This window comes from Cricetulus griseus, chromosome 2 (genome assembly GCF_003668045.3).
Source record: "Cricetulus griseus strain 17A/GY chromosome 2, alternate assembly CriGri-PICRH-1.0, whole genome shotgun sequence".
In the NCBI taxonomy this organism is placed as follows: Eukaryota; Metazoa; Chordata; class Mammalia; order Rodentia; family Cricetidae; genus Cricetulus; species Cricetulus griseus.
This window is the reverse complement of record NC_048595.1, coordinates 72602890-72628993: the sequence shown is the minus strand read 5'-3', so window position 1 is coordinate 72628993 and position 26104 is coordinate 72602890. Positions and strand designations below refer to the sequence as shown.

Below are 26104 nucleotides of genomic sequence, written 5' to 3'. Positions count from 1 at the left end.
AACGTTTTTGCTCTGACCGCCTTCCTTTTATTAATAGCCTGCAGGGTAATAGGTCACATTCTAAAAGACCTAAAACTGAGGATGAGGAATCTGTTGAATCTAACGGGGAGGAGGTCTCAAACCCTGCTGCCATATGTTCAGGGCAACTCAAGATCACTGAAAAGCCAGCAAAAACATCCAAACTGGGGAACACAGAAGCTCCTTCAGAAGGAGAAGCTTCTGATACCAGGACACAAGCACATCACAACTTATTGAATGAAACCAAACTCTCAGGTAAGAAAATGACTGATTATGTTTCACATGCAACTACAGTGATTAATAATCTGATGCCTTAAAACTGTGTCCACCTAACTTGTTCATTAACTAAATAAATTTACAGGATAACCCTCCAAAGGGTAAGTATTTATAAAAAAGGGGAAAAACATTATAAAACCAGCTTAATTTACAACACCATTAACCTTTATTTTTTGGGGGTGTATTTCTTTATGTCAATATTTTTGCTATATTCTTTTTTTCTTTTTTTTCCATTCATTTATTTAGTTCATAAATAAAGTCATGCACAGTTATGATACACAATACAGTATGTTCACAATGTCATGGCTAAATTAAACCAATTAGCATGTTATATCACACTTATTCATCATTTTTGTTTTGAGAACACTTAAAGTATACTACCTCACAACTTTTAAAGTATAGCATATTGTTATCAACCATATTTATCATGCTCTCTGTAGACCTCAAGACTTCACAGAGTCCATGCCTCTTGTCCAACTGCAGTTTTATATCTTTAAATCAATCATTTCCCCATTGTTAAAAGACCCACATTGAAGCCTAATAGCCACAATTCTGCTCTCTGTTCCCATAAGTTCATCATTTCTAGGTTACACATAAAATTGAAATTGTGTGACATTTGTCTTCTAGTGTGTCACTTATTTATTTATTTTTTTGGCTAGTATATAACTTTACTACTTACTAAAGATGAAATCAGATTTGCAATCACAGGTGAGCATTCACTGAAACACCTTGGATTCATCACATATTTGAGTTTCAATTAATATATATATATATATATATATATATATATGTATGTATGTATATATATATAGAGAGAGAGCAATAATGGCAATATGTTATGCATCAATAGCAGCAACAGCTTTTCCAGGTTCTGCAGTCATTTGAACAAAATTGTAGAGACATCCAGCACACTCCATTTAAAAAAAAAAAAAAAAAACAAACAACAACAAAAAAGTAAAAAACAAAATCCCAGAAAACAGCACAGTTCTGTTACTCTTGTGGTACTTGGCACCATTTTTTTTTTTTTTTTAATTAGCTTCTCAGTCATCACCTGGTGGAAACCATTCTAAGCAACATCATTAAAAACAGTTTTGATAAAGCATGGTCACTAATATGTACCATAAAGAAGGTCCACATGTAAGTGAGTACATATCATGCTTGTCTTTCTGTGATTGGGTTACCTTGCTCAAAATGGTTTCTTCGAGTTCCACCCATTTTCCTGCAAATTTCAAGATTCCATTGTTTTTCTCTCCCACCTGTCCTCCCCTACCGCTCCCCCGCACCAACTAAAACCCTATCTATCATGTATTCTTTCTGCTCCCCCTGGATGGTGAGGCCTTCCATAGTTTGTCTTCAGAGTCTATTGTATCCTTTGGGATAGGGCCTAGGCACACCCCCGTGTCTCTTGGCTCAGGGAGTATTCCTCTATATGGAATGGGCTCCCAAATTCCACACCTATGCTAGGGATAAGTACTGGACTTCTATAGGAGGTCCTGTAGATTTCCGAGGTTTCCTCACAGAAACCCAGGTTCCTGGGGTCTGGATCAGTCCCATGCTGGTGTTCCAGCAATCAGTCTGGGGAGCAAAAGTTCCCGGATGTTTAGGTCAGCTGTTTTCTGTGTGTTTCACCAGCCTGGTCTGGACTCCTGTGCTCTTCACTCTTCCTTCTCTGCATCTGGGTTCCAGTTCAGTTCGGTGATTAGTTGTGGGTGTCTGCTTCTACTTCGACCAGCTGGTGGATGAAGGCTATAGGATGGCATATAAGTCAGTCATCAATCTCATAATCAGGGCAGGTCATTTGAAACTGAAATGTGGGAGATAAATCCAATTGCCAGTTTTTATGACCCATGGCTGCAGGACAGTAATTCCAAAACGCCTTGGGCAGTGCAGCAGGATTCTTGATAATCTGAGCCTGATTTATGACCCTGTTTTGGGCTGTTGGATTTCCTTTAAAGAGTAATTGCTGATTTTTTCCCCCTCAATATTTTGGAAAATTAGTATGCTAATTTTCTTTTTTTCTTTTTATTTATTCTTCTCTCATTCAATACATCCTGACTGTAACCCCCCTCCACTTGTTCTAGTAGCCCCACTCCCCCCCCCCCCCCCAATTGCTTTTCCATTTCTGGTCAGAAAGATCAGGGCTCCCAGTGATATCACCAAGATGCGCTAAGACTTCACACAAACCTTCATATCAAAGCTGAATGAAGCAATCCAGTGGTGATAGGGATTGACTGATTTCCCAGAATGCCTGGAACAGCAGGTTTCTTGAAAACCTGAGCCTGTTTTATGATCCTGATTTTGGTTGGTGCATTTGCTTTAAAGAGTACTTGCTGCTTGGTGCCACCATCACCATCCCCTGACAAAATTAATTTTCTAATCATTTAAAGATTTTTTATCTTTATGTATATGTTTTCCCTATATGTGTATCTGTGTGATCTACTGGTACTGTAACTATAGACAAGTAAGTGGTGCAAATTGAACCTGGGTCCTTTGGAAGAATATCTTGGGCTCTTTACCACCCAGCCCTCTTCAGCTTACCCCTGCTTTCCTTCTTCCAACTCCTCCCATGTCTCTTTCCTCCAAACTTTCCCATGCCCTCCAAGTGAAATTCCATTTTTTTGTTTATTATTGCTACATACACATAAACACACACATCTACATGCAAATATGTAAATGCAACCTTCTAAGTCTGAGTTGTCTGTGGTCTCAGCACTGAACCACTTTGTTAGGCGCTAATCCTTAGGAGAGGCCAATCCTCTTATAGAGGACCCAGGTTGCTTTCATAGCACCCATGTGGTAGTTCACAACCACTCATTATTACACTTGTTCCAAAGGATTGAATAACTTCTGACTACTGTGGCTCCAGGCACATAATTGGTACATAAATGCAGGCCAATGACACCACACACAAAATAAGTAAAGTCCATCTATTTTGTTTTTTCCCCAGTTGTTAAATATTTTTATGAAACTACTAATGCTTTATTTAATAACTATTATAACTTTTTTGTTCCCCTAATAATTGAGTTGCTTGGTAATTCCTGCTTTCCATTGGTATCCTTCATCATTTTTTATTCCTTCAGCCTTGGCACTCCTCAAACCCAACTCTTCCTAACATTATTTGTGTACCTACCCATAAGACACCACATCTCTTGTATGTATCTTTACAGAAAGTACTTCCTTCCTGACATACAGAGATACATTCTAGTCACACACCCCTCCACCCCCCACCTCCCGTCGAATCTCTGTGAATGCAGAAGTACAGCTCTCACATCAGAAGGAAGGAGATTGCTTATTCTGGAGCGAAGTTTGAAGTTTGACACATGGTATGGGGAGCAAGGAATGACTCTTTAGTAGGCCAAAATTAAGTTCTGGAACTGCGACCTTCCAACCTCTCTTTGACGTTTTAATGAGTCAGCCTTTAGAAAGACACAACTTATTTCCAGTACTTTCATTCACATCTCTATATGGTAGCTTTAAAAAATAGTTCAGGTTATGTTCATCCCATCTTCTTAGTATTATACTTAGAATAATATAAAAACCTTTGCACCATTTCATTAACGAATTGTTCCTCAGTAACTTCCATAGCTTCATTACCTTTGCTATTAAAAAGCCTGTATGACTCCAGTTGAAACCACAAACTTTTTTCTGTGAACTCATACTTTAGGGAGCAGCTATATGATAGTTATAATTCAGTATGTTAAGTATCATTGTAGCAATACCATCACATATGCTAGTTTTAAAGTGACAGACCTATAGAGCCAGAACCTTAAAAGCCTAAGTACTTTGATATTAATTTCTGAACAGAGTTGTGAAGAATAGATGGGAAGGTAAAAGTGTTGAAAAGGTATAATGGGAATTGCAGTTGTTGCAAACAACACAATTATGCAGTATATGTTAAGTATTTTCTTATAGGACTTCACCATGGATTCTATCACTGTGTTTAATTAATCTGTTTATGACTTCTGGGAGTATTTATACTAAGTGTGCCTAATGTTATTATTTCTGTGTAGTTCTTTATATTTTGATCTGTAGTTTATGAGACCAAGAAGAATACTTAAATATAAGGTGTGGCTTCAGTATTAGAGCTAGTATGTAATATGTAGAAATGATGATGATTTTGTGTGTCTGGATAATGATTTATAATATCTCATACAAAAAAACATTATTTCAAAGCATTGTCGCCAAGCTATGTGACAGTAGAAGAATTGCATCTGCCTAAGTCTAATAGTCTTCTCCATATTTTCAGTATACCAAACAGGACCATTCAGCAAAGGCTTTTTATTGACTCTCTAGGGCTTTATATGTGCCATTTGTACACAGTCTCTGAATTTCATTGTTTCTTGTGTAGCTGTTCTTAGCATTATCTATTGGAAAAAAATTTTTATTTCTAGATTGATTTCCAGTTGCTTGTGCTTTGTTAAGTTTTATGAATGACATATATTGATGATAATATGGAGTAGGTCCTACTTAATCTTTGACTGTCTTGTCAATTGGGTTTTGTTTTCTTTTCAAAAGTACAAACTTGGAGCTGGAGAGATAGCTCTTCATTTAAAAGCATTTGTTGTTCTTACAGAGGTCTTGGGCTTGGTGTTCAGTACCCACATCGCACCTCAATGTCATCTATAACTCGAATTCCAGGTGATCTGATAGTCTTTTCTGGCCTTCATGGTCACTATGCACACACATTTAGTGCACTTACATACTTGCCAGCAAAACACTTATGCATATTTGTGTAACAGTTATACACAGAAAGTAGAAAGGAAGTCCAAGATATCATTGCAATGATACTGTAATATAATTTCATATTATGTCCACCTCAACTGAGGTGGACAGTTAGAAAATATAAAATCATCCAGTCATGGCACACACTTTTAATCAATCATAGCACTTGGGAGGCAGAGGCAGATGGCTTTCTGAGTTTAAGGCCAACTTGACTTAAAGGGCCCAGCAACCCTGCCATGAAAATTAAAGAAGGAAGGAAGGAAGGAAAAGAAAGTGTAAAAATTAGTTATCACTTAGTAATTGTTAAATCACTATACTTAGTAGTAATGCAATGCAACATTTAATTGTTAGTCTTTTGTTTGCTCCTCAGGAAAAGGCTGTATAAGTTCACCTGTAACAGATGAAATACAACATGAATATGACTTAGCTAATGCTGTAATTTCACCATCAATGCCCAAGAAGGCCTGTGACTTCATGCCATTTTCGAGTGGCCAGGTAATAGGCAAGGAGTCACATCTCCTCAAGATTCTAAGGTCTGAATCTCCCAAGGTGTCTTCCTCCCTGGCTGAAAATAATACAGTATTGACAGAGGAAGACGGCAATGATGCGGAGGACCATGGAAGTAACCTTGAACCTGGGGAAATCCCAGAAGCTCTTAGTGAAGATGGAAATGGGCCCAAAGTTCCTCAGGTATGTGTCCGTATGTATTTCCACTATGCTCATTAGGTGGTGGCCTGTATCTTTGTGAATAATGTATATTATCCCTTGAAATCTTGCTTGAAGGCACGAGTAAACAGTATTTACATTTATGTGTTTTAGTCATATTTCATCAGTGAAATAAGTTTTTTGTCAGGTAAATATTATGTGAGTTCTGCCTCACATTTTGATTTATTAGCACAAAAAACTTTTGGCCACATATTGAGGCCTGATTTTCTTTCACTTTATACTTTAAAACAGCGACATCTTTATTTGGAGCTCATACAGGCTTTACTGCAAGTGGTAAACAGAGAGATCATATATACTCAGCTAGCTACTTTCCACAATTGCTAATACTTGCTAAGCATTGTTTTGAAATCTTAGTCATATTGATATTTAGACATTTATGATAGATAGTATTCCTGCCACCAGCCTTGTTTTCCAGGGCACTTCCTATTGGGCACTGCTTTCCTGATAATAGTAACTATTATAATAAAATCAGTCTTTGCTTTAACATCATGGCTTACATGGTTCATGTTTTCTTTTGACTTTTCTTATTGAGAATATTAGAGATGTTTTTCTGGTCATGTTTATTCCCATAAACAAACTTTTTGCCATTCAGAAAATTAAGCTCCCCATGCTGGCTACATTGTTCTTCATTGTTTTTCTCCTTTCGTGTTAAAATTGTATGTTTACAGAATCAACAGTACTTAGATCAGGAGTGGGTCAGGTGAGCTAATGCTGTACTAGCATTCTGAACCCTATCAGGGACTTCAGTTTACTTTGAGGAGCTTCTCTGTCCTTTGAGATCATAGCTGACCTGACCAACCTGTTGATTGTACCCAATGTACTAAATCTACTATGAGACTTTTCACATCCAAGGCATATTAAGAAAAGACAGTAATTTCAATAGTCTATTTCTTAGTAGTCTTAAAATACATAAAATGTAATTCAATAATTTGATCAATAGATGATCATTTTCTAAATCATTGTGTGTTCTACATATGTATAAATATAACCATGAAAATATTAAAAGTAAAAATGTAAAGTGTCTCATAGGGACTTAAAAATAACTCACAAATTAATGACTTCAAGCTAACAGGAATGTTACTTAACCCCTGACTCATTTCTCATTTGGCTGGTGTTTCTTCTCTGTGAGGATAGAAGCTGGATCTCTTGCCAAATATTCATACATGAAAGGTTAGAGGTGATACACAGTTCTTAATCATTTTAAGAGTGTATAATGGTGGACTTGGGCTAGTTTTAAAGGACCTTTGAAATCTTGCTAACTTTTGGTAAGCTTTCCATGAAACAGTAGTTTTTGAAGGAGAATTAATTTACCTCTTGAAAAAAATGCTACCCCTTTTCCTTTACCTCCCCTTTCTTTCCCTCTCTGCCTCTCTCACTCTCTCCTTCTCTCCCCCCTCCCTCAGCCTCCCTCCCTCTGTCTCTCTGGTAGTACTGTGGATGAAAACCCAGTGCCTTGTGCATGCTAGGTAAGTGTTCTACCACTGAGCTGTACCCTAGCCTGTAAGTCCAAATTTCTTAAAACACTAATTTCTAAAAGAGTAAATAAATACAAGATTTATTACTAAACAGTGTTATCATTCTGAAGTATAATCTTTTTTTCTGAAACAAATTTTTATTGAGTCTAAAGAAACAGCTCAGTAAATAATGTGCTTGCTATGCAAGCATGAAGAAAAGTTAGGCATGGCTGCACTAGTCTGTAACCACTGTGCTGGGAGGCAGAACAGGAGGATCACTAGAGTTTACTTGCTAACCAAACTAGTGAAAAGGTAAAGTGGTAAAGCAGTGACCTAGTGGTGTATCTACATCTACCTACTCTTGCATACACACATGCACATACCAAACGTGGGGTGGGGGGAAAACAAACATTATTCATGGATATTTCTACCTTTTTTTTTTTTTTTTTAATCTATAACCAGATAATAGAAGGACTGCCCAAAACTACTAAGAGTTGGCGTCATCCACTTGGTAAGCCTCCCGCCAGATCGCCAATGACTCTTGTGAAGCAGCAGGTAGTGAGTGATGAAGGTGAGTGCATGCTATTATTCTTCATCTTTTCTAATAGATGACTTGTGTTTTTAACTGGGATAAAAATCTCTCTATGTGTCTCTGTGTCTCTGTCTCTCTCTCTGTCTCTCTGTCTCTCTCTCTCTCTCTCTCTGTCTCTCTCTGTCTCTCTCTCTCTCTCTCTCTCTCTCTCTCTTCAACTCTCTCTCTCTCTCTCTCTCTCTCTCTCTCTCACACACACACACACATCCAGTACACATAGCAGTGTGTGGTAGATCACTGTCATTGCTTGGTAGATTACTTTGTGATATAGTTTGAAGTATAACTACTTCTTTTTTAATGTCACATATCCCAATGTAACAATTACTTCTCTTTTAAATTTGGTTCTCCTTTCTCTCTGTCTATGTGGCATTTGGATGAGACATCTATAAAGTACTTTTACATTTCTAACTGATCAATTCAACCGGGTTTGTTTGTTTTTGTAGAGTCCTTCTTTGAGATAGTCTCCTTTCCTGTTGTATATCATCTAAAGTCACCTGTCTTTGAGCATGGACTCAAGGGAACAGCATTATGGGGGTTCTTGTTTATTTTAAATAACCCTCACCAGAAGTATCAGCATCATTTTTCTGTTTACTGTCTTTTATTTTATGATGTGTATTCATGTAGTAAACATGGTGGTAGTGCCTTCTATAACATAGAGTAGCATTCTAGCTGAATAATGGAAATAAAGAGACATGCTGGCTGTTATTACTGTATATTAGGTTCAGTTCTAATTTTTTGTTTCTTTGAGACAAGTTACAGCTTTGCAATCTAGACAGGCCTGAGATTTGATCCTCCTGCTTTAGCTTTCCAATAGCTGGGATTATAGGTACTGTCTATAATACATCAGTTCTTTCTTTATTCCATTTTAGCTCATGTAGCACAAATTAAAAAATAATGTATAGCATAATATTTAGAAATTTTGATTATTTCTCTTCATAGCTTGCTATTGGTGTGACTTCTCTGCAGGAAAGAACATAGACAGATTTATTTTCATACTATTTTTTTCCTTTTAGTTAAATTAGAAACAAGCTTGTTTTACATATCAATCCCAGTTCCCTCTCCCTCCCATCCCCCTATGCCCTCCACCAACCCCCCCATCCCATTCCTCTTCTGCTCCCCAGGGAGGGTGAGACCTTCCATGGGGGATCATCAAAGTCTGTCACATCCTTTAGGACAGGGCCTATGCCCTTCCCCATGTGGTAGACAGATTTCTAAGGAAAGGTTTTTTTTCTCATGTGCTTTTCTTCCTAGAAGCTTATTTTTATGTCATCCATTTAGAATGTGTTCAGTGAATCCCGGAAAAATTGATTTTGCTGTATAGAGTTTACAAAAATATATAAGTGAATTAAGTTAACAATGTTGTCTCAAGTGTTTAAGATTAAGCATTTTTCTGAAACATTGGTAATTTTAGTTTTTGCCGCAGTTGCACATATTAAGAATTTACTTGTTATTCCGAAGAGCAAATTTAGAAGGGATGTTCATTCTGCCTGTTTCTGCCTACTAATGCCTGTAAGCATCTGGCAGAAGCAGTGGAAATTTCTTTTTAACTCCTAGAATAGAAGGAAGTCTCTTGTTGTCAGTAGACTCTGGTCTGTTTTTTTGAGTTTCGTTGTTATTTTATAATTTAGACAAGCCCTCCTATTTTCCTCTTGTATAAAATTTGTTACTTGGTCATGACCGGCAAACCCTGGTTCTTAACCTGTGGTCATTTCAGCAAATTTGAACACTTCAAATGCCCATAGGTGATGCCAGCAGTGAGATCCACTGGTACTTCCCCATCTCCAGGCTGTGGAAATACCCTATTCTTTTTGGGACCTTGACTGTCACCAAGTCAGGACTTGTGTGTTTCACAAAGAAAATTGTTTCAGGACTAGATGGTATAAAGCAGAATTTGAAATATTATTAAAATATATTTTAGAATAAATTATCCTGTTGAAAATTTCCTACATATATACACTCTATCTTGAGTAGTTCTACAAATCAGGTTGGCGCACATATCTTTCATAAGCCTACTAAACAGAGCCAAATCAATAGTCAAAAGAAAGAAAAGGACATTTATTCATTGTAGCTACACTGGGAAATGTGGCTGAGTAACCATCTGCCAAATCCGTCTTCATAGTTTTGATGTGAAGTTAAGGCTTAAGTAGAGGGCCAGAGGGTGGTGGGTGGGTGGGTGGTGGGTGTGTGTGTGTGTGTATGTGTATGTGTGTGTGTAGTCATCATCAAGGCGTGGCCCTACTTCTCGGTAGTCATTTTTTCCCCCAGTAATCTGATAGCGAAAGTGAGGGACACAAGTAATTTCTTTAGATGTCTTCATCTCTACCAGATTGGCTACAATAGCATATGTTAAGATGTTAAATGTTAATTTTTCTAACACCCATCTGTCATTGGAATGGTTTCTATTTATACCTCTTCAACTATACTTCCTTAAAACTCTAGAGTAACTAATACAGAAAAAAAAAGCAGATACCTATCTAAACCCTCTCTAAAAGTTTGAGTATTGGTAAGAATCACATTGAAGCACTGATTATAACTGTCTTTCTTACTGCTCACATGGTTTGGGCCTCAGCAGCCATAGCAAGCTAGTGTGAGACACCTGTCCTCTTTAAACCAATTAAAGAAAGGTGTAATGATGAAAAACAAAAAGGTGTGGTTGTATTGGTAAGAGAAACCAAATGAAGTCCATCTTTCCATTTCCAGTTCAAACTTAAGGCAAGCGCTATATATAGCTAAGCAGTGCTAGTCAAGGTCCTTTCCATCATCATTGTCTTGGCCCAAATCTGTCTTATAAGGTCATCTGGCAGGTTATCAGAATTTTGAGAAAATTCTTCTAAAAACCAAATGTCCTTTCTGACTGGCAGCAGGATTCAGTATTTTCCTTCCCTGGGCATGAGATTCCAAGAATTCCAATGTGTTGTTATCCATGGTTTCAATAGTCTAATACTCATCAAACGGAAGCAGACACAACTTTCTCTTTAAAATATCTTCATTACTGGTAGAACACAATTTCATGTTCTTTCTCTTTGAAAAACAAAACAAAAACAAAACCATAAAGGATTGGAAATCAGAACAAGTAAGAAAACAGTAAGGTAAAAATGCCAAAACAAAACCAAAAGCATGATTGTGCATAAACATGTTCATAGAGATACAATTCATTTTGTATTGGCCAATTTTTCCTGGGCATGGTGATTCCTCTGATGTGTGATACCCAATGACATTTCACTGGAGAAAAGTGATTTTTCCAATTGTCAGCAAGTATCAATTGCAAGTATTTTCTTGGTTAGGGGTGGGACCCTATTCTGCAATTTGTTTTTTACTCTTTTTGGCTTTTTTGTCTTTTTGAGGGTCCCACTACCCAGTTTGCAAGTAAATCATACACAGAGGCTTATTTTTAGTTATGAATGCCTGGCCTTAGCTTGGCTTGTTGCTAGCAAGCTTTTATTAAATTAACCCATCTATCTTTTTCCTCTGGGCTCTTATCTTTCTTCTGTGTATCTTACTTTCTTTTTTACCCCGTGTCTGTCTGGGTAGCTGGTCCCTGAAGCTCTCTTCTCCTTGCTCCACTTTCTCCTTTCTCCTTCTAGTTATACTTTCTGCCTGCCAGCCCTGCCTATCCTTGCTCCTGCCTCTCTATTGGCTGTTCAGTTCTTTATCAGACTTTCAGATATTTTAGAAAGTCAAAAAAAATCACAGTTTCACAGAGCAGCATAAACGAGAGTCACATACCCGAAAATAATATTCTACCTCACCACCCAGTGTTTGTTTATCCTTCACAACTAGTTTGAACCTGTGCAGGCCCTAAGCATATTGTGACAGTCTGTGAATTCATATGTGCATCAGTCCTTTTGTGTCTGGAAGATACTGTTAGAGTTATCCCCATTAGATTTATTTTGATTAAGATAAATGATGTATCCTATTATTTTTATCTTCCCTTACCAAAAAACAGGGAGGGAGGGAGGGAAGGAAGGAAGGAAGGAAGGAAGGAAGGAAGGAAGGAAGGAAGGAAGGAAGGAAGGAAGTGAATTTAAAATGTAAATTTTTTCAGAGCCTGTTTTAGAAGGAAATCTTTATCAATCTCTATATATTCAATATAACATTTCATGGTTTAGAGACATTTTTATGACTCCCGTGAGTATTGCTTTTTATAAACAAGTGACATTTTAATGCTATATAAAAATTTTATGCTTCAAAGACATCATTTTAGTAGGTTTTAAGAAGCTAACAGTATCTAATTTTATAAGGTAGCCTGTATGTACCAGGCTTTACTGCACGCATACACCCCCCCACACACACACACCTTTTATTTAGGCATTCCAGAAATAATTATAGTTCTCATTAAAAAAACTGAAAACTATTAAATAGTGTTTTATTACTCAGTTATTTTGGGGCCTTCTAGGGATAGACTGAGCTTTATCAATCAATCACTTAGGTTTTTTTTCCCCCTTCTGTCTCTCTTTTCATTTTATTTCTTTGTTTTGTGCGTTTGAGTATGTTTCAACAAGTATATGCCACAGTGTCTGGATTTTTAAAAGATAAATTTGTAGGAGTCTGTTCTCTCCTTCTACCATGTGGATCTAGGGCTAGAACTCAGGTCATCATGCTTAGAGATATGTACCTCTACTAGCTGAATCATCTCACCAACATCATGCTGTTTATATTGTGGGACCGTGTTCCACAATATAGACACAGACTTCCCTGACATGAACATCTCTGATGGTTGTTTCTTTTACTTTGGTGAATTAAGGTCTCTGTCCACAAAGATATAAGAGCTACTGGGAGAGAATCCTAAAAGGATATCTCTGTGACTACTAAGTGAATAGGCAGAATTTGAGAGAAGTTACAGAAGTAAATGAATCATAGTGGTAGGAAATTGGAAAGCAAAGTTAATTGGAAGTCACCTGACTGTGTCATCATGGTTACCAGGTGTGTATTTGTTTTATGAAAACATTGGAGCTGGTTTCTAGGTATCTGCTCCCCTGCCTCATCCCTAGGGCATAGGTGGGAGGTAGAGGGACCAACCAAGAGCTATGTCACTATTTACACTAGGTCTTCATTTGAGTCTGTCATTCTCCTTATCTCAGTTGTCCTCTGAGGGGAAAGAAAAGAAAAAAACGAGGAAATGTAGATTATGTTTAGAGGATTCAGTGGTATTGTAAACATCAAGCCATGTAATTATCATATTAACATCCTAATGTCCTTTCTCATATAAGCACCACCATCTTGGTGGCACAGGTAACCATAACCATCTTTTATTGCCCACATGTTGGACATGCAGCTTCGATGTTGTCATTATGTACCTGATTTTGCAATGGAGACTAGGTCTCCCTGTATTCCCAGGTTTGGCTTGATTCTTGGTGGCTGTTTGCAACCCATCCAGTTTAAAGAGAGGCCCTCCTGGATAGTTGCCTTCCAATTTAAAGTTTCTCCCAGGAAGCTACTAGCCAATTGCTACTTCTTTCCTGTACCCCAAGTCCCAGTAGAGAGGCCAAGGGAGAGGGTTCAGCCTCAGTCACAGGAAGCCATAAGACATGAAAAAAGTCAAAGGAAATGCTCAATGTAGTTCTCCTAGTGTTTAATGTTCCGATAGGCTGTCATCAGGTCTTGGGAGTTTTGACACCATTTGGAAGTGCTCTAAGATTAAATAGCATAGCTTTACCTACTGAGTGCTTTACCAGCTGTCCCAGCCATTGATCAGAGTTCAGAGTATAACCATAGGTTTTTGTGTCTTTAGAAAAATAAAGCTGGGTGATGGCTCACTCCTTTAATCCCAGCACTTGGGAGGCAGAGACAGGCAGATCTCTGTGAGTTTGAGGCCAACCTGGTCTACAGAGCAAATTCCAGGACTGGCTCCCAAACTACACAGGGAAACCCTATCTGGGGGGGGAAAAAATCGAAATCAAACAAACAAATCAAACAGGAAACAAGGGAATGATGACTGAAATAGAGTCACGTTCTTAAAGGAAATAACGAAGATAAGTGTCATGAATCTTTCTTTAGAGGTTATTTACAAAGGCCTTTTGCTTGAATTTGGATATCACAGGGAATTTCTCACACATAACCTGATTTTCTATTTATATATGTATTTAGTCCTAATGGGGATGAGTTTCCAGTCTTTCTGCAGCTTGCTTCTTTTACATTTCAATTTTTATGCCTCTTCAACTGTCATGTTTTCCATGACAGTGTCTTTATTTCTAGATTATGGGTGGTCTGTAAATACCAAGGATCTTAAATCAAAAAAATCCATTTAATTAAATTCAGTTAATAAGCTTTTACTGAACTGTGTACTATGCTAACTGAAGAAAATGAAAGTTTTAATAGGAGCTTCCCTCCATACTCTAACATGTTAAACGTGTGGTTGGTATTTCAGTGGAAGCTGAAAAGATGAAGTTCAAGGAGGGATTGGTTTAATTTTTTTCCAGCAGAAAGGAAGTAGCTGACAAGAAAAATTGTTTTAAGGTCCTATGATGTTATGTGATCTACTTTTCCAAACCAAAATAGCCTTAGGATCTGGTATTGCTACCACAGACACTCAGGAATACTCAAGGTCTGTTACCAGGCTGATACCTTTTTTTCTGTGCTTTCTGCTCATTTTGTTTTCCTCTTCTCTCTCCTAAGAGTCACCTGAGAGTCTACCCATTGATGAAGAAGTAGAAACCGAGTCCTGGGCAAAGCCTCTCATCCACCTTTGGCAGACAAAATCTCCTAACTTTATGGCTGAACAGGAGTATAATGCAGCTGTGGCAAAAATGGAACCATACTGTGCAATCTGCACTCTGCTCATGCCCTATTACAAGGTAGCATCAAGTGTGGTCATCAATGTTTCCTTCCACTGATGTACTTTCTTAGAGGCTTTTGGTGCAGTGCTTTTTATTGTTTATTTAAAAACCTTCTATTCTAAAGCCAATTCTTTTACTAAAAGGCATCCAATTCCTAACATAACCTATAAAAACATAATTAGTATTTTTTAAAATTTGAAAGTACTCAATTATATAGATATTAGTGTCCACTCCTTGTTTTTTTCTTTTTCACTTTTCCTTGTAAAACATGCAAAATACTACCTTCAGGTCACTGTGCTTGGTGGTTCGATATTATATTATTTTCGTTCATGTCATTCTGAAAGCATCTCAGCTCAGGCATGAAACAGATATTGAATGTTATATAAGTTAAATTGCTTTGTGTACTTTAAGGTATATATATGTACTTTAAGAAAATCCACTGTCTATAACTATTACTGTCATATAATAGTAGTTTAATTTTGGTATTTCAAAGCTGGAGAGGGGGTGACATTCTACATTTTCAACTTTGTAATTAGTATATTTACTTGATGTTTTACTTTGGTCATTAAATATTTGTTTTTGTTTTTTTTTTTTTTTTTTTTTTGAGACAGTTTCTCTGTGGCTTTGGAGGCTGTTCTGGAAATATTTATTTTTATTGATTCTTTTTTAAGCACTCTTATCTGCCTGTACAAAATATTCCTTATTAAATTATAAGATTTTAGAAGTTGATTAAGTCATCCGAAATTATAAAGGTAATTCATTAGCTGTAATTTCCCCCTCTTTGCTGAAAGATGACAGTTAACATCTGGTACATCATTCTTATCTGACCACGTATGCTAGTTTGTCTCCTGTATTTCAAGCTTTTGTGGGAGGCAAAAGTGTTGCCCATAGAAAACCTGGGCGGGCATTTATATGTATTGTATAAAAACATACCAAATTTTTTAATAAGTCAAAGCAGGCATTAGCCTAGTACAAGGTGATCATTGACAAGCAAAAGTAGCTGTGCATTCCTGAGGTATTTTGGAACACTCCAATTTGAAGAGCTCCTCACAATCTTGTTTGAACCCACAGATCTTTCTAATTACTGATTAGTTTCAGAATGGTGGTCTGTATAGGAGCATTGGTAAAAATCCTAGCAATTGAATTAAAAAAAAAAAGAACTAGAAGAAGTTATAATTTAGTAACTAGAACTAGTGAGTGGATTAATGAATAAAAGCTGAGCCCTTTCCTGTCTTTTACTCATGTGGATATGTTATCTTTTTCAGCCTGAGAGCAGCAAAGAAGAAAATGATGCTAGATGGGAGACAACAGTAAATGAAGTGGTTAAATCTGGAAGAAAGACTAAACCCATTATTCCAGAGATGTGTTTTATTTATAGTGAAGAAAACGTAGAATATTCCCCCCCAAATGCCTTCCTAGAAGAAGATGGAACAAGTCTTCTGATTTCCTGTGCCAAGTGCTTTGTGCAGGTTCATGCAAGTAAATAAATCTATGATTTTCCTGTCCCTGAATTTGAGTGTTTTACATAGCCCCTACAAATCACCTCATTGTAACCTGTGAAGTCACTTCTTGACATTCTTCTTTGTGCCTAAGTACTCAGGACGTTGCCTCATAAGCCACTCAGCCAAGCAACTCTTTGTGTTTCCTTCTGAAATGCTGGGGTTGCAGATGGGTGCTACCATGCCTGGATTTATGTGATAGTGAGATTGAGCCCAGGACTTTGTACATAGTAGGATCAGAGTCACCAGTAGAGTTACATTTGTAATCTTATTGTTGATATTCTTAATGGCTTCCTTTAAGATAATGAATAATCATCCTCTTCACTCAGTTTTATGAAGCCTCAGTGAAGAGATGGTATATTTACCGTCCAGATGATATGTCATAATGGGTTTCCTTACTTGTTTGAATTTTGCATTTTTGTGATAGTAGATTGTGAAAATTTAATTTAAATCTTTAGTGCTGATTGAAGACTATTTTTATGACTTTCTAAGATTCATTCTGTAAACTCCAAGGCTTAATAGATTGAATTAGATATTTTTCTTTATAAAAAGTGAAATCCCTACTAATAGCTGTTATAGTAGTTGGGTTCTATATGTTTCCCATTTTGTTATTTGTATATATGCAGATAGACATTAAATCTATTATATATTACAACTGTCATTCTAAGTTAACATATTTCAACATTCCTGATTTTTCTCAGTTACATTTATCTTTGTTGTGGGAGTTGTTGGTTTTTCCTTTTACTTGTTATTAGTAGGGGCCAAACGAGAGCCTCATACATGCTAAATGTGTGTTGTGCCACTGAACCACAACCCAAACTCTTAAATACACACTCTCTTTTTCACATATTATTTTTTATAATTTTGTGTGTGTATGAATTCATTGCCCGTATGTGCTTTGCAAGAAGGGTTAGTGCCTGGGAAAGTTAGAAGAGGACTTTCAGTCCTCTGGAACTGTAGTTACAGCTGGTTGTGAACTATAATAAGGGTGCTTGGAATCAAACCTGGATCCTCTGCCAGAGCAACAAGTTCCCTGAAGTATAGTAATAGTAATCTTTTTATGCTGATATAAGTTTGGAAAACATATATAATTTTACCATGCATTTTTATACATTGTCAATAGACAAAGCACCAGTCAACAATAAATATGTATTAAGTCTTGTTTTCTGAAATCACCAGCTATATAATGTCACTATACTAATTCCATGAACATGACTGAATTTATCATTAGGTTTGACTTGGTTACCTATGATATGGTTTTCTTTTATTAACTTCATTTCTTTTTTTATTAATTTTTTATTTGAATTAGAAAGATTATTTTACATGTCAATCCCAGGTCCATCTTCCTCCCCTTCTCCCTGCGCCCCCAACTAACACCCTACCTATCCTTTCTGATCCCCAGGGAGGCTGAGGCCTTCTATAGGGGGTCTTCAGAATCTGTCATATCCTTTGGGATAGGGCCTAGGCCCACCCCCTTTTGTCTAGGGTCAGGGAGTATCCCTCCATGTGGGATGGGCTCCCAAAGTCCATATCTATGGTAGAGTTAAGTACTAATCCACTACAAGGGGCCCCATAGATTTCCTTGGTCTCATTGACACCTACATTCATGGGGTCTGGATCAGTCCCATGCTGGTTTCCTAGCTATCAGTCTGGGGATCAAGAGCTCTCCTTCTTTAGGTCAGCTGTTTCTGTGGGTTTCACCAGCCTGGTCTGGATTCCTTTTCTTATCAGTTCTCTGTCTCCACAACGGGATTCCAGTTCAGCTCAAGGTTTAGTTCTGGGTGTCTGCTTCTACTTCCACCAGCTGCTGGATGAAGGCTATAGGATGGCATATAAGTCAGTCATCAATCTCATTATCGTGTATGTATGTGCTTCTTTTGGGTATATGCCTAAGAGTAGAATTGTTGGATCTTGTGGTAGAATGATTCACATTTTCCTGAGGGATTGCCCTACTGATTTCCAAAGTGGCTGTACAAGTTGCCACTCCCACCAGCAGTGGAGGAGTGTTCCCTTTTTTCCCACATCCTCTCCAGCATAAACTGTGGTTGGTGTTTTGATTTTGGCCGTTCTGACAGGTGTAAGATGATATCTCAGAGTTGTTTTGATTTTCATTTCCCTGATGGCTAAGGATGTTGAGATTTTCTGTTGCTAAAATTACTCTTCCCCAACTCCCTATTTGCTTTCCCTTCCCTTCGCCCTCCGCTTTCCTTTCCCATCCTTGTTTCTCATTATGTAAGGATTTTCCTCAGTAGGCTAGGTAGACTTTTTTGTTTATTTTTTGATTTTTTTTGTTTTTTTTTTTTTTGTTTTTTTGTTTTTTGAGACAATGTTTCTCTGTGGCTTTGGAGGCTGTCCTGGAACTAGCTCTTCTAGACCAGGCTGGCCTGGAACTTAGAGAGAGCCACGTGTCTCTGCCTTCGAAGTGCTGGGATTAAAGGCATCTGCCATTACTGCCGAGCCAGGCAGACTTTGTCCATACTATTTTCTTTTGTTTTGGTATCTTAAATACTGGTATTATACATGTTACTTTTTTTATTTGTCTATTTTTTTGGTTATTTGTTTACTTGGTGTTGAGATTCTAATCCAGTAATAAATACTTCTAGATATCATGCAGTTACTAAAATATTTGACCCACCTGATATCTTCATACTTAGTCTAGGCATTGATCCAACAAACACTGAATTGAGAGCATACTTTCATTGCTAGTTATGGGCTGTGCAGTTTTTCCCCAATCACTAAAATTTATGTCAAATTTTATCAACATTCCCCCAGTGGCTTCATAAATTGTTATTTATTTTCAAATATTTTTGCATGACTCACAACATTAGCATGACAGTTTAGAAATTTTATTTTTAACCATGCACAAATTATTTCCATGATAATATTAATATGTACACACTAAAGCTTTGTGTAGTGGGATACCTCTTGACATAGTTCTCAGGAAGCTATTGCCAGAGAATCAAGTTTCATTCAACCTGGGATATGTAGCAGAAAATCATATTGGAGATCCCAAATAAATAGGCTTTTTAGATGACATCAGTGGGTAAACACACTTAGTTTTCCATCCTGACTTCCTCTGTTTTATTGCCATAATCTAGGTACTTACCCTAGAACCTTGTTCTCTAAGCTCCACACACCTAATCTGGTACTCATGAGTTCACATTGTTACACATGAACACACATCATACACACACACACACACACACACACACACACACACAAATAAACCATTAAGAAAAAATTCCAGCTAGTCAAAAAAGACATATATTTTCATGTTTTTGGAACGGATAGAATAATAGTTATAAGATAATAATAGTTATCAAATGTAACTTTAGCACGGGCTTACTTTTTGATATGCTAGGAATTGGATGGCTTCATTTATTTTTTTTAAATATGCCTTCTTTCCATTCTGGATATTTTACCTAATTCTTTTTGCATGCTAGGAAGTCTACTTCTGATCTTTAACCCCGACCCTCTTTGTACTTACTTCTAATATTGGAACAGTTTCATTTATTTATATAGACTAGCTTTGAACTCACTATATAGATCATGTAGGACTTGAATATGTGATCACTATGCCTCAGTTTCTTAGTTGGTAGGTTCATAGATTTGTTCTACCATGTGATGCCAAATAATTTTAAAGATGTAAGAGACTTAATGCATACACCCATGCTATTATATTGTAGGTTGTTATGGCGTCCCCTCTCAAGATGTCTGTGATGGATGGCTATGTGCCCGGTGCAAAAGAAATGCATGGACTGCAGTAAGTAGATTTTAATATTGTGCTATTCTTCTTCTTTTTGTACCCACTGTGGTCATGGCTACTACTAGCCCGCCTCTTTCCAAGTCATCCTACATAATGGCTTTGTCACCACTGTAGAATGCTTAGGTGAATTTTTTTTATTCTTTTTTTTTTATTTGAATTAAAAACAAGATTGTTTTACATGTTAATCCCAAGTTTAGGTGAATTTTTGGGGGGCATTCTACTTCAGATCCTATGGGCACCCTACTTCCTCAAATCCATATTTCTGTTTCCAGGATTAGATTGTTTTTATTTAATTTTCTTACACAGTTTGGAATCCTTACAAATAATTCTAATGAATACTCAAGGGAGGTATTTTCATGGATTTTTGAAGAAACCACTATGTCTGCAATTTTCCAACCAACAAGAGTCTTTCACTTTATTCTTCCTTTCATTCACACCTTAGCAAATGTGAGTAGAGTAACTCTTCTGTGGAAGTCACTACTGTGAACTTTTGACAGAATGACAGTATTGAATCTCCATTTAAAGACCACAAATTTCTCAGGGTCTAAGTTAATGAAAATGCCCTGAGAAGTTTATTTTCAAGTGTCTTTGATTTTCATTCCTTTAACCTACCATATAACCTATAAAGGGAAAGTTACATTCACTTTCCCTTTAAATATGTTCTGTCAAATTGCAGTGTGATGATCTCACAGTAGGTAATGATCAGTTAGGATTAGCAGTTGATCTATTCTTTAGCACTGCTAATGATAAATTTCCTATAATCAAAGTTAAAGTCCCAATGACTGCTATGAAGAATATGAATAATCAGAGCTTATATCACAATTGTATAATTAGGTTTTAGCTCTGAAAGCAGACATGGTGGCTAAACTGAAGGCAGCTCAGATCATTTGGTTTCAGGATGATTTCATTTTTGCTGTTTACTTTGGCCAGTGAGGGAAAGAAGGAGCATCATATAACTACTTTTTGTAAGATACTCTTTACAGCTCAAATATTATGACCTATTTGATATTTAATGTAATAATTCCCCTTTTAAAAGTTTGTACATTTATAGTCCTGGAAATTTTTTTTCTCTGATAGTTACGTGAATAAAATCTATCTAAATACACAACATTTAAGATAATCATAAATCTGCTTTTAGACAGTACTGGAATAAAATATACCCAGTTCCTATTGGCATAACTGGTGATTGCCATCCAGTCTCTGTTCTGTTTTTTTCACCCAGTGTGAAGGCTTTTTATAGTCAGTTTGATAACTGTTGTCCCCTTTCTTAACGTTTTTGAATCAGAAAATAATTTATGAATCCTCTTCACCAAACTATTGAGACCTCTCTGTTCATTGGCAGTTATCTATGTCCAGGCTAGTCTGACTCCCATACTATTGGTCTTTGCATAGTCGAGCCAGGATCAGGCAAAGGCTCACCCATGCTAGTTCTGAACTACTATGCTGATTTAATGTGGAATATTTGAAAAATAACTCAGATTAATCACTCTTCAAAATTGATTTCAAACTCCTTTCTATACACTGTAGTTGTAACCATGTAAATTGTCTTTGGGCTATAAAGCATAGGATAACATACCACTTTCCATCATTTCTTTGAAATGATCTGAATTCCTGTTGAATCCTCTTGTTTTGTAGTTCATTTATTTTGAATGAGATTTCTATAAAAAGGTTCATTCTCATTTGTCTTAAGAAATAATTGAGTTGTTTTCCAATATTATGTAAAAATATTGACAGAATTGATGGTCTGAGTTAATACAGGCTTTTAGTAAATACTTATGATTTCTTTGGATTTCATGCCTCAAATGTGTTATTAAAAAATCCTTTATATTGACTTCTTGAGGAATCATTCTCCTGTAGTCAGCTTTACATTCAAAAGCAGTAGTGCAATTCCTGTGAAATTGCTGTGAAAGAGTTCATGGGGATAGTTCAGCTCATATGTATCACAACATTTTCTCACTCTAAATTATTTCCTATGATTACTTTTTTTGTTTTTGTTTTTCTGGATAGGGTTTTTCTGTGGCTTTGGAGGCTGTCCCTGGAACTAGCTCTTGTAGACCAGGCTGGTCTCGAACTCTCAGAGATCTGCCTGCCTCTTCCTCCATAGTGGTGGAACTAAAGTTGTGCACCACCACTACCCGGCATATGATTACTTTTAATATCCCATGTGAAAACAAGATTTATTTATTAGGAATACAAAATATTCCTATAGCATATTTAGCTGGGCTTATATAATCTTATCGCAAGTATAATTTTTCTAATAATTTTCTTTTATTGTAAATAAAGTTTTGAAAACCTTGTGTTTTTATTTGTAAAGTATGTGGCAAATTTCTGTAATAGTCCTCTTTTTATTTTTACCATGAAATGCTCAGAACACAGCATTTCATAGCCCTTTCCCTATTATCCTAACCATATATTCTCTTCACACCCTCCTTTCCAATGTTTACTGAGCTGTGTGAGAGTTGATATAGATATCTTTTTAGGACTGAGCACTCAACATCGCCTACTCTCTGACTTTTGACAACTTTGATGCGTCTTTGCATTGGTCATTATCCTCTGCAAAAAGAGGCTTTTCTGACCAAGGTTGAGCAATATCAATCAATGGCTATAACCACATATATTTAGGAAGCAGTTTGACAATGTGTCCATTAAGCAAAACATTAGTAGAATTGATTAGAAGGATTATGACCACCCAGCCATTACTATTTGACCATGTTTACAGTACTAGACATTAATTTCTTCTGGTGGAAGAAGCCTCAAATCCAATAGAAAACAAGCATTTACCCAGTAGTCACTCCACATTTTGTCTGATATCAGTACTTTAGGATTCAGCTTCAATGTTGAATAAATCAGGTGATGGTGTTTCTCCTCCAGTAGTCTGCATAGCACCTTCTGACACTATAAAAAAAACATAGCTAGTAGAGTAGAAGTTTCCAGATAACTTTCAGCTTGATATCTTTTTTTTTTTTTAAAGATTTATTTATTATGTATACAATTTGCTGCCTATATGTCTGCTTACAGGCCAGAAGAGGGCACCAGATCTTATAATGAATGTTTGTGAGCCACCACATGGTTGCTGGGAATTGGACTCAGTACCTCTGGACAGGCAGCTAATGCTCTTACTGTGTTTAACATCAAGGTCTTGTAATCTAGCTCTGGTGGCTAACTGAGAATAATGGAGGTAGTCTGTGTTCCTTGGGTGCCTCTTGGGCCTCTGATGATTAATACTTTTTATAGTACCCATACCTAATATCGAGATGTTCATACTTGCTACATACACTGTTAAGGTTTCTATTGTTTTAGTAAAACACTATCACCTAAAATAAGTTGAGGAGGGAAGGGTTTATTTCATTTTATACTTCCAGGTAACTGAGGTAAATCAAGGCATGAACTCAAGGCAGGAACCTGGAGGTAAAAGATGATTCAGTGGCCATGGAAAAGTGCTGCTTATTGCCCAGGGCCCAAAGGTGTACCATTATATATTTCAAATCTCTCAGATTACTTCTTTTTTCTTTATTTTTTATGATTTTCAGGTAATGAAACAATTTTATCATGGTTTCCCTCCCATTTCCTCCCTGCTAACACATCCATGTATCTTCCCTTGTTCTCTTTCAAATTCACGGGCTCTTTTTTTCATTTATTGTTTTATATGTATCTATACATATTCCTTAATATAACCAGCTCTGTCTGCATGTGTTCAGGAATTAATGTAGGCTCATAGATATTCTTTCATTGTTTCTCGTAGGATTAGATAAGTTATGTTTTCAACCAATCTTCTTTTTAAAAATACTCAATTTAATATTCATACTTACTACACTGTTAAGGTTTCTTTTGCTGTGGTAAAATACTGTCACCTAAAGTAAATTGGGGAGGAAAGGGTTATTTCACTGAATATTGACTTATTCTCATAGCTTGCTCCGCCTGATTTTTAATATTATCCAGGACTGCTAGCCCAAGAGTGGTACTACCCACAGAGGGTTGGGCCCTGCCCTGCCATATCAGTCATCAATCAAGAAGATGCACCACAGTTCAATTTGTAGTTGTGGCGAGGGTGTTCTTATTTGAGATTCCCTATTCCCAATGACAGTTGCTTGTGTCAAGTTGATATATGCAACTCTTTTCCCCAATCTCTACCCTCTAATCTCTCCTATCCCCCATATCACTTTTGCCTCTCATCTTTCTTAAAACAAAACAAAACAAAACAAACCATTGATTAAATACATTTAGTACTGCCTCTTTATGCAAGAGTGTGGAACCATCTTCTGGAACAATGGTAGCCTCTCAGGGACTTGTTCCAGATTAAAACACTTTCCCTTTCATCAGTTGTCAATAGCCTTTCATCTAGGAATGGAACTTCATGAGCACCTTCACCATCCTTGCTAAAAATTGGGCTGGCTTGAACTTGTGCAGGTGTTTTGTATATAGTTGAGGCTTTTGTGAATTCAGATGTACAACTATGCGATAATGTCTGACAGCTACTGTTTTAATGCATGAGTCTAGTCTTTCTGGGTCTTTAAGCTGGTATTATTCAGTCTCTTGTTTTATTGTTACATTGGCCAGTTGAAAGTTTCTATTAATCTCCTTTTACTGAAAAACCAAAGTTTCTCTGATGCTGGTAAAGAAATGTACAAATCTATAGGAATATTAAAGATAAGAACTTGGGGGTTTACCATGTCCATTTTGCAGAAAAATACTAGGTTAGTTACCCTTAAGGCCTGTGACCAAGTTGACCATGTTTTTTTTTTATTTGTTTGTTTGTTTTAACCCAGTTAATGGTGCCAGATATGGGTTCTACCTTGGGGCCTGGGCTTTAAATTTAATCAGAATATCATTCCCACAGGAATCTTTACATTTTCTTTTATACTTCTGTACTACCAGTCTGATCAGACATTGAGTATGCAGACCAGCACTGCTTTTCTGTGTTGGTATTAATATCTTTAAAAATACAGTGAAAGCTTTAAAGTGTTGCAACCTGTCTATTCTTTGGTACTAAGCTACTTTAGTGTCAGATACCCATCTCATGGAATGTACCTTAAATCCAATCATATAATAGTGGGTTACTCCCATAATATTTGCGCCAGTGTTATATTAGTGTATCATGCAGGCACGTCAGTGTTGCAGTTTGCAACACTTTTAGCTACATGATATTGATGATTACCTTTCTCTTCTGTTTGAGTGCAAAATACTTTCCAGTACCACCAGCACTATTCATTAGAGATGAAACTGCTATGTAGGCACCAGCTAGACTTTTCCCTGTTCAATGATACAGATATTGTCTTCAGCAATAGTTGTCAAGAGTAAGCCATAACCTTGGCAATGGCCTGTGATATTTGGTGGTGGAGGTGGTTTCCATGGGGCCTCTTTGGCCAATGACTCAATCAAATGTAACCCATTCCTAGCACTGGAGGTTTTACTTGGTGGAATAAGTTGTCTAGTTGGACCATAGCTTCCCCTATTATTTGGTGACTCTATTTAAATTCCTTTCATATATGAATATATGTTAGAGAGCTTCTACAGTAGGTTTCCATATACCTTTTAAAAGGCCTTTAGTGTTCGTTGTTCTTCTCCATATTCCCTCCTTTATCCTGCCCTCCCATTCCTCTCTCCATTAATCCTCCTATTATAGTTTTATATTAACATCTCTATAACACTATTTTCTATTTCCCCTTCCTTGGGAGATCCTCTAGTCCCTTATAGTATCTAACCTCTGTGGTTATTTTTTGTATTCCGGTATACATATCTAACAGTTAACTTCCACATATGAGAAAACACAATATTTGTTACCTCACTCAGGATAACTTTTCTAGTTCCATTTACCTGTAAATTTTATAATTTCATTTATCTTAACAGTTGAGTTGAAATATTTCATTGTGTAAATATACTGTATTTTTCTTATCCATTCCTATCTTGATTCCTATTCTTTCTAGTTTGTGGCAATTATGCATAGACCAGCAATGAATATGGATAAGCAAGTATTTCTGTAGTAAAATATAACATTCTAATCAGGCTTCTTTAACTCATAGATAAAAGCTCCTTCACATTTTTTCTGAACATTAGTTCCTAGAGTCTGGAGTCCACATAGTCTAGTTTATGACAGCTGTAGTCTCACTTCTGAGTGCCAGTTTTTTATATTAGTTATTTTTCTCATTGCTGTAACAAAATATCTAACAAGAAGTAACATATGGGAGGACGGTTTATTTTAGCTCACAGAATACCTCCATTGGTTTCTTTATCTCGCCAGTCTGACAATTGAAATCAAGTTGACATCTCCAATGTTC

General features: G+C 36.8%; 1 protein-coding gene across 3 annotated transcripts in view; it reads left to right on the top strand.

The window, feature by feature from the left end:
* Positions 1–26104, top strand: part of Kdm4c (lysine demethylase 4C) — a 171734-nt gene that overhangs the window by 96280 nt on the left and 49350 nt on the right. For all 3 annotated transcript variants that reach the window (XM_027400227.2, XM_027400228.2, XM_027400229.1), the window contains 6 exons: positions 38–273; positions 5387–5706; positions 7659–7767; positions 14404–14582; positions 15830–16043; positions 19750–19826. In XM_027400227.2, coding sequence (XP_027256028.1) covers positions 38–273; positions 5387–5706; positions 7659–7767; positions 14404–14582; positions 15830–16043; positions 19750–19826 — 1135 coding nt within the window. The remainder of the gene's footprint in view (positions 1–37; positions 274–5386; positions 5707–7658; positions 7768–14403; positions 14583–15829; positions 16044–19749; positions 19827–26104) is intronic.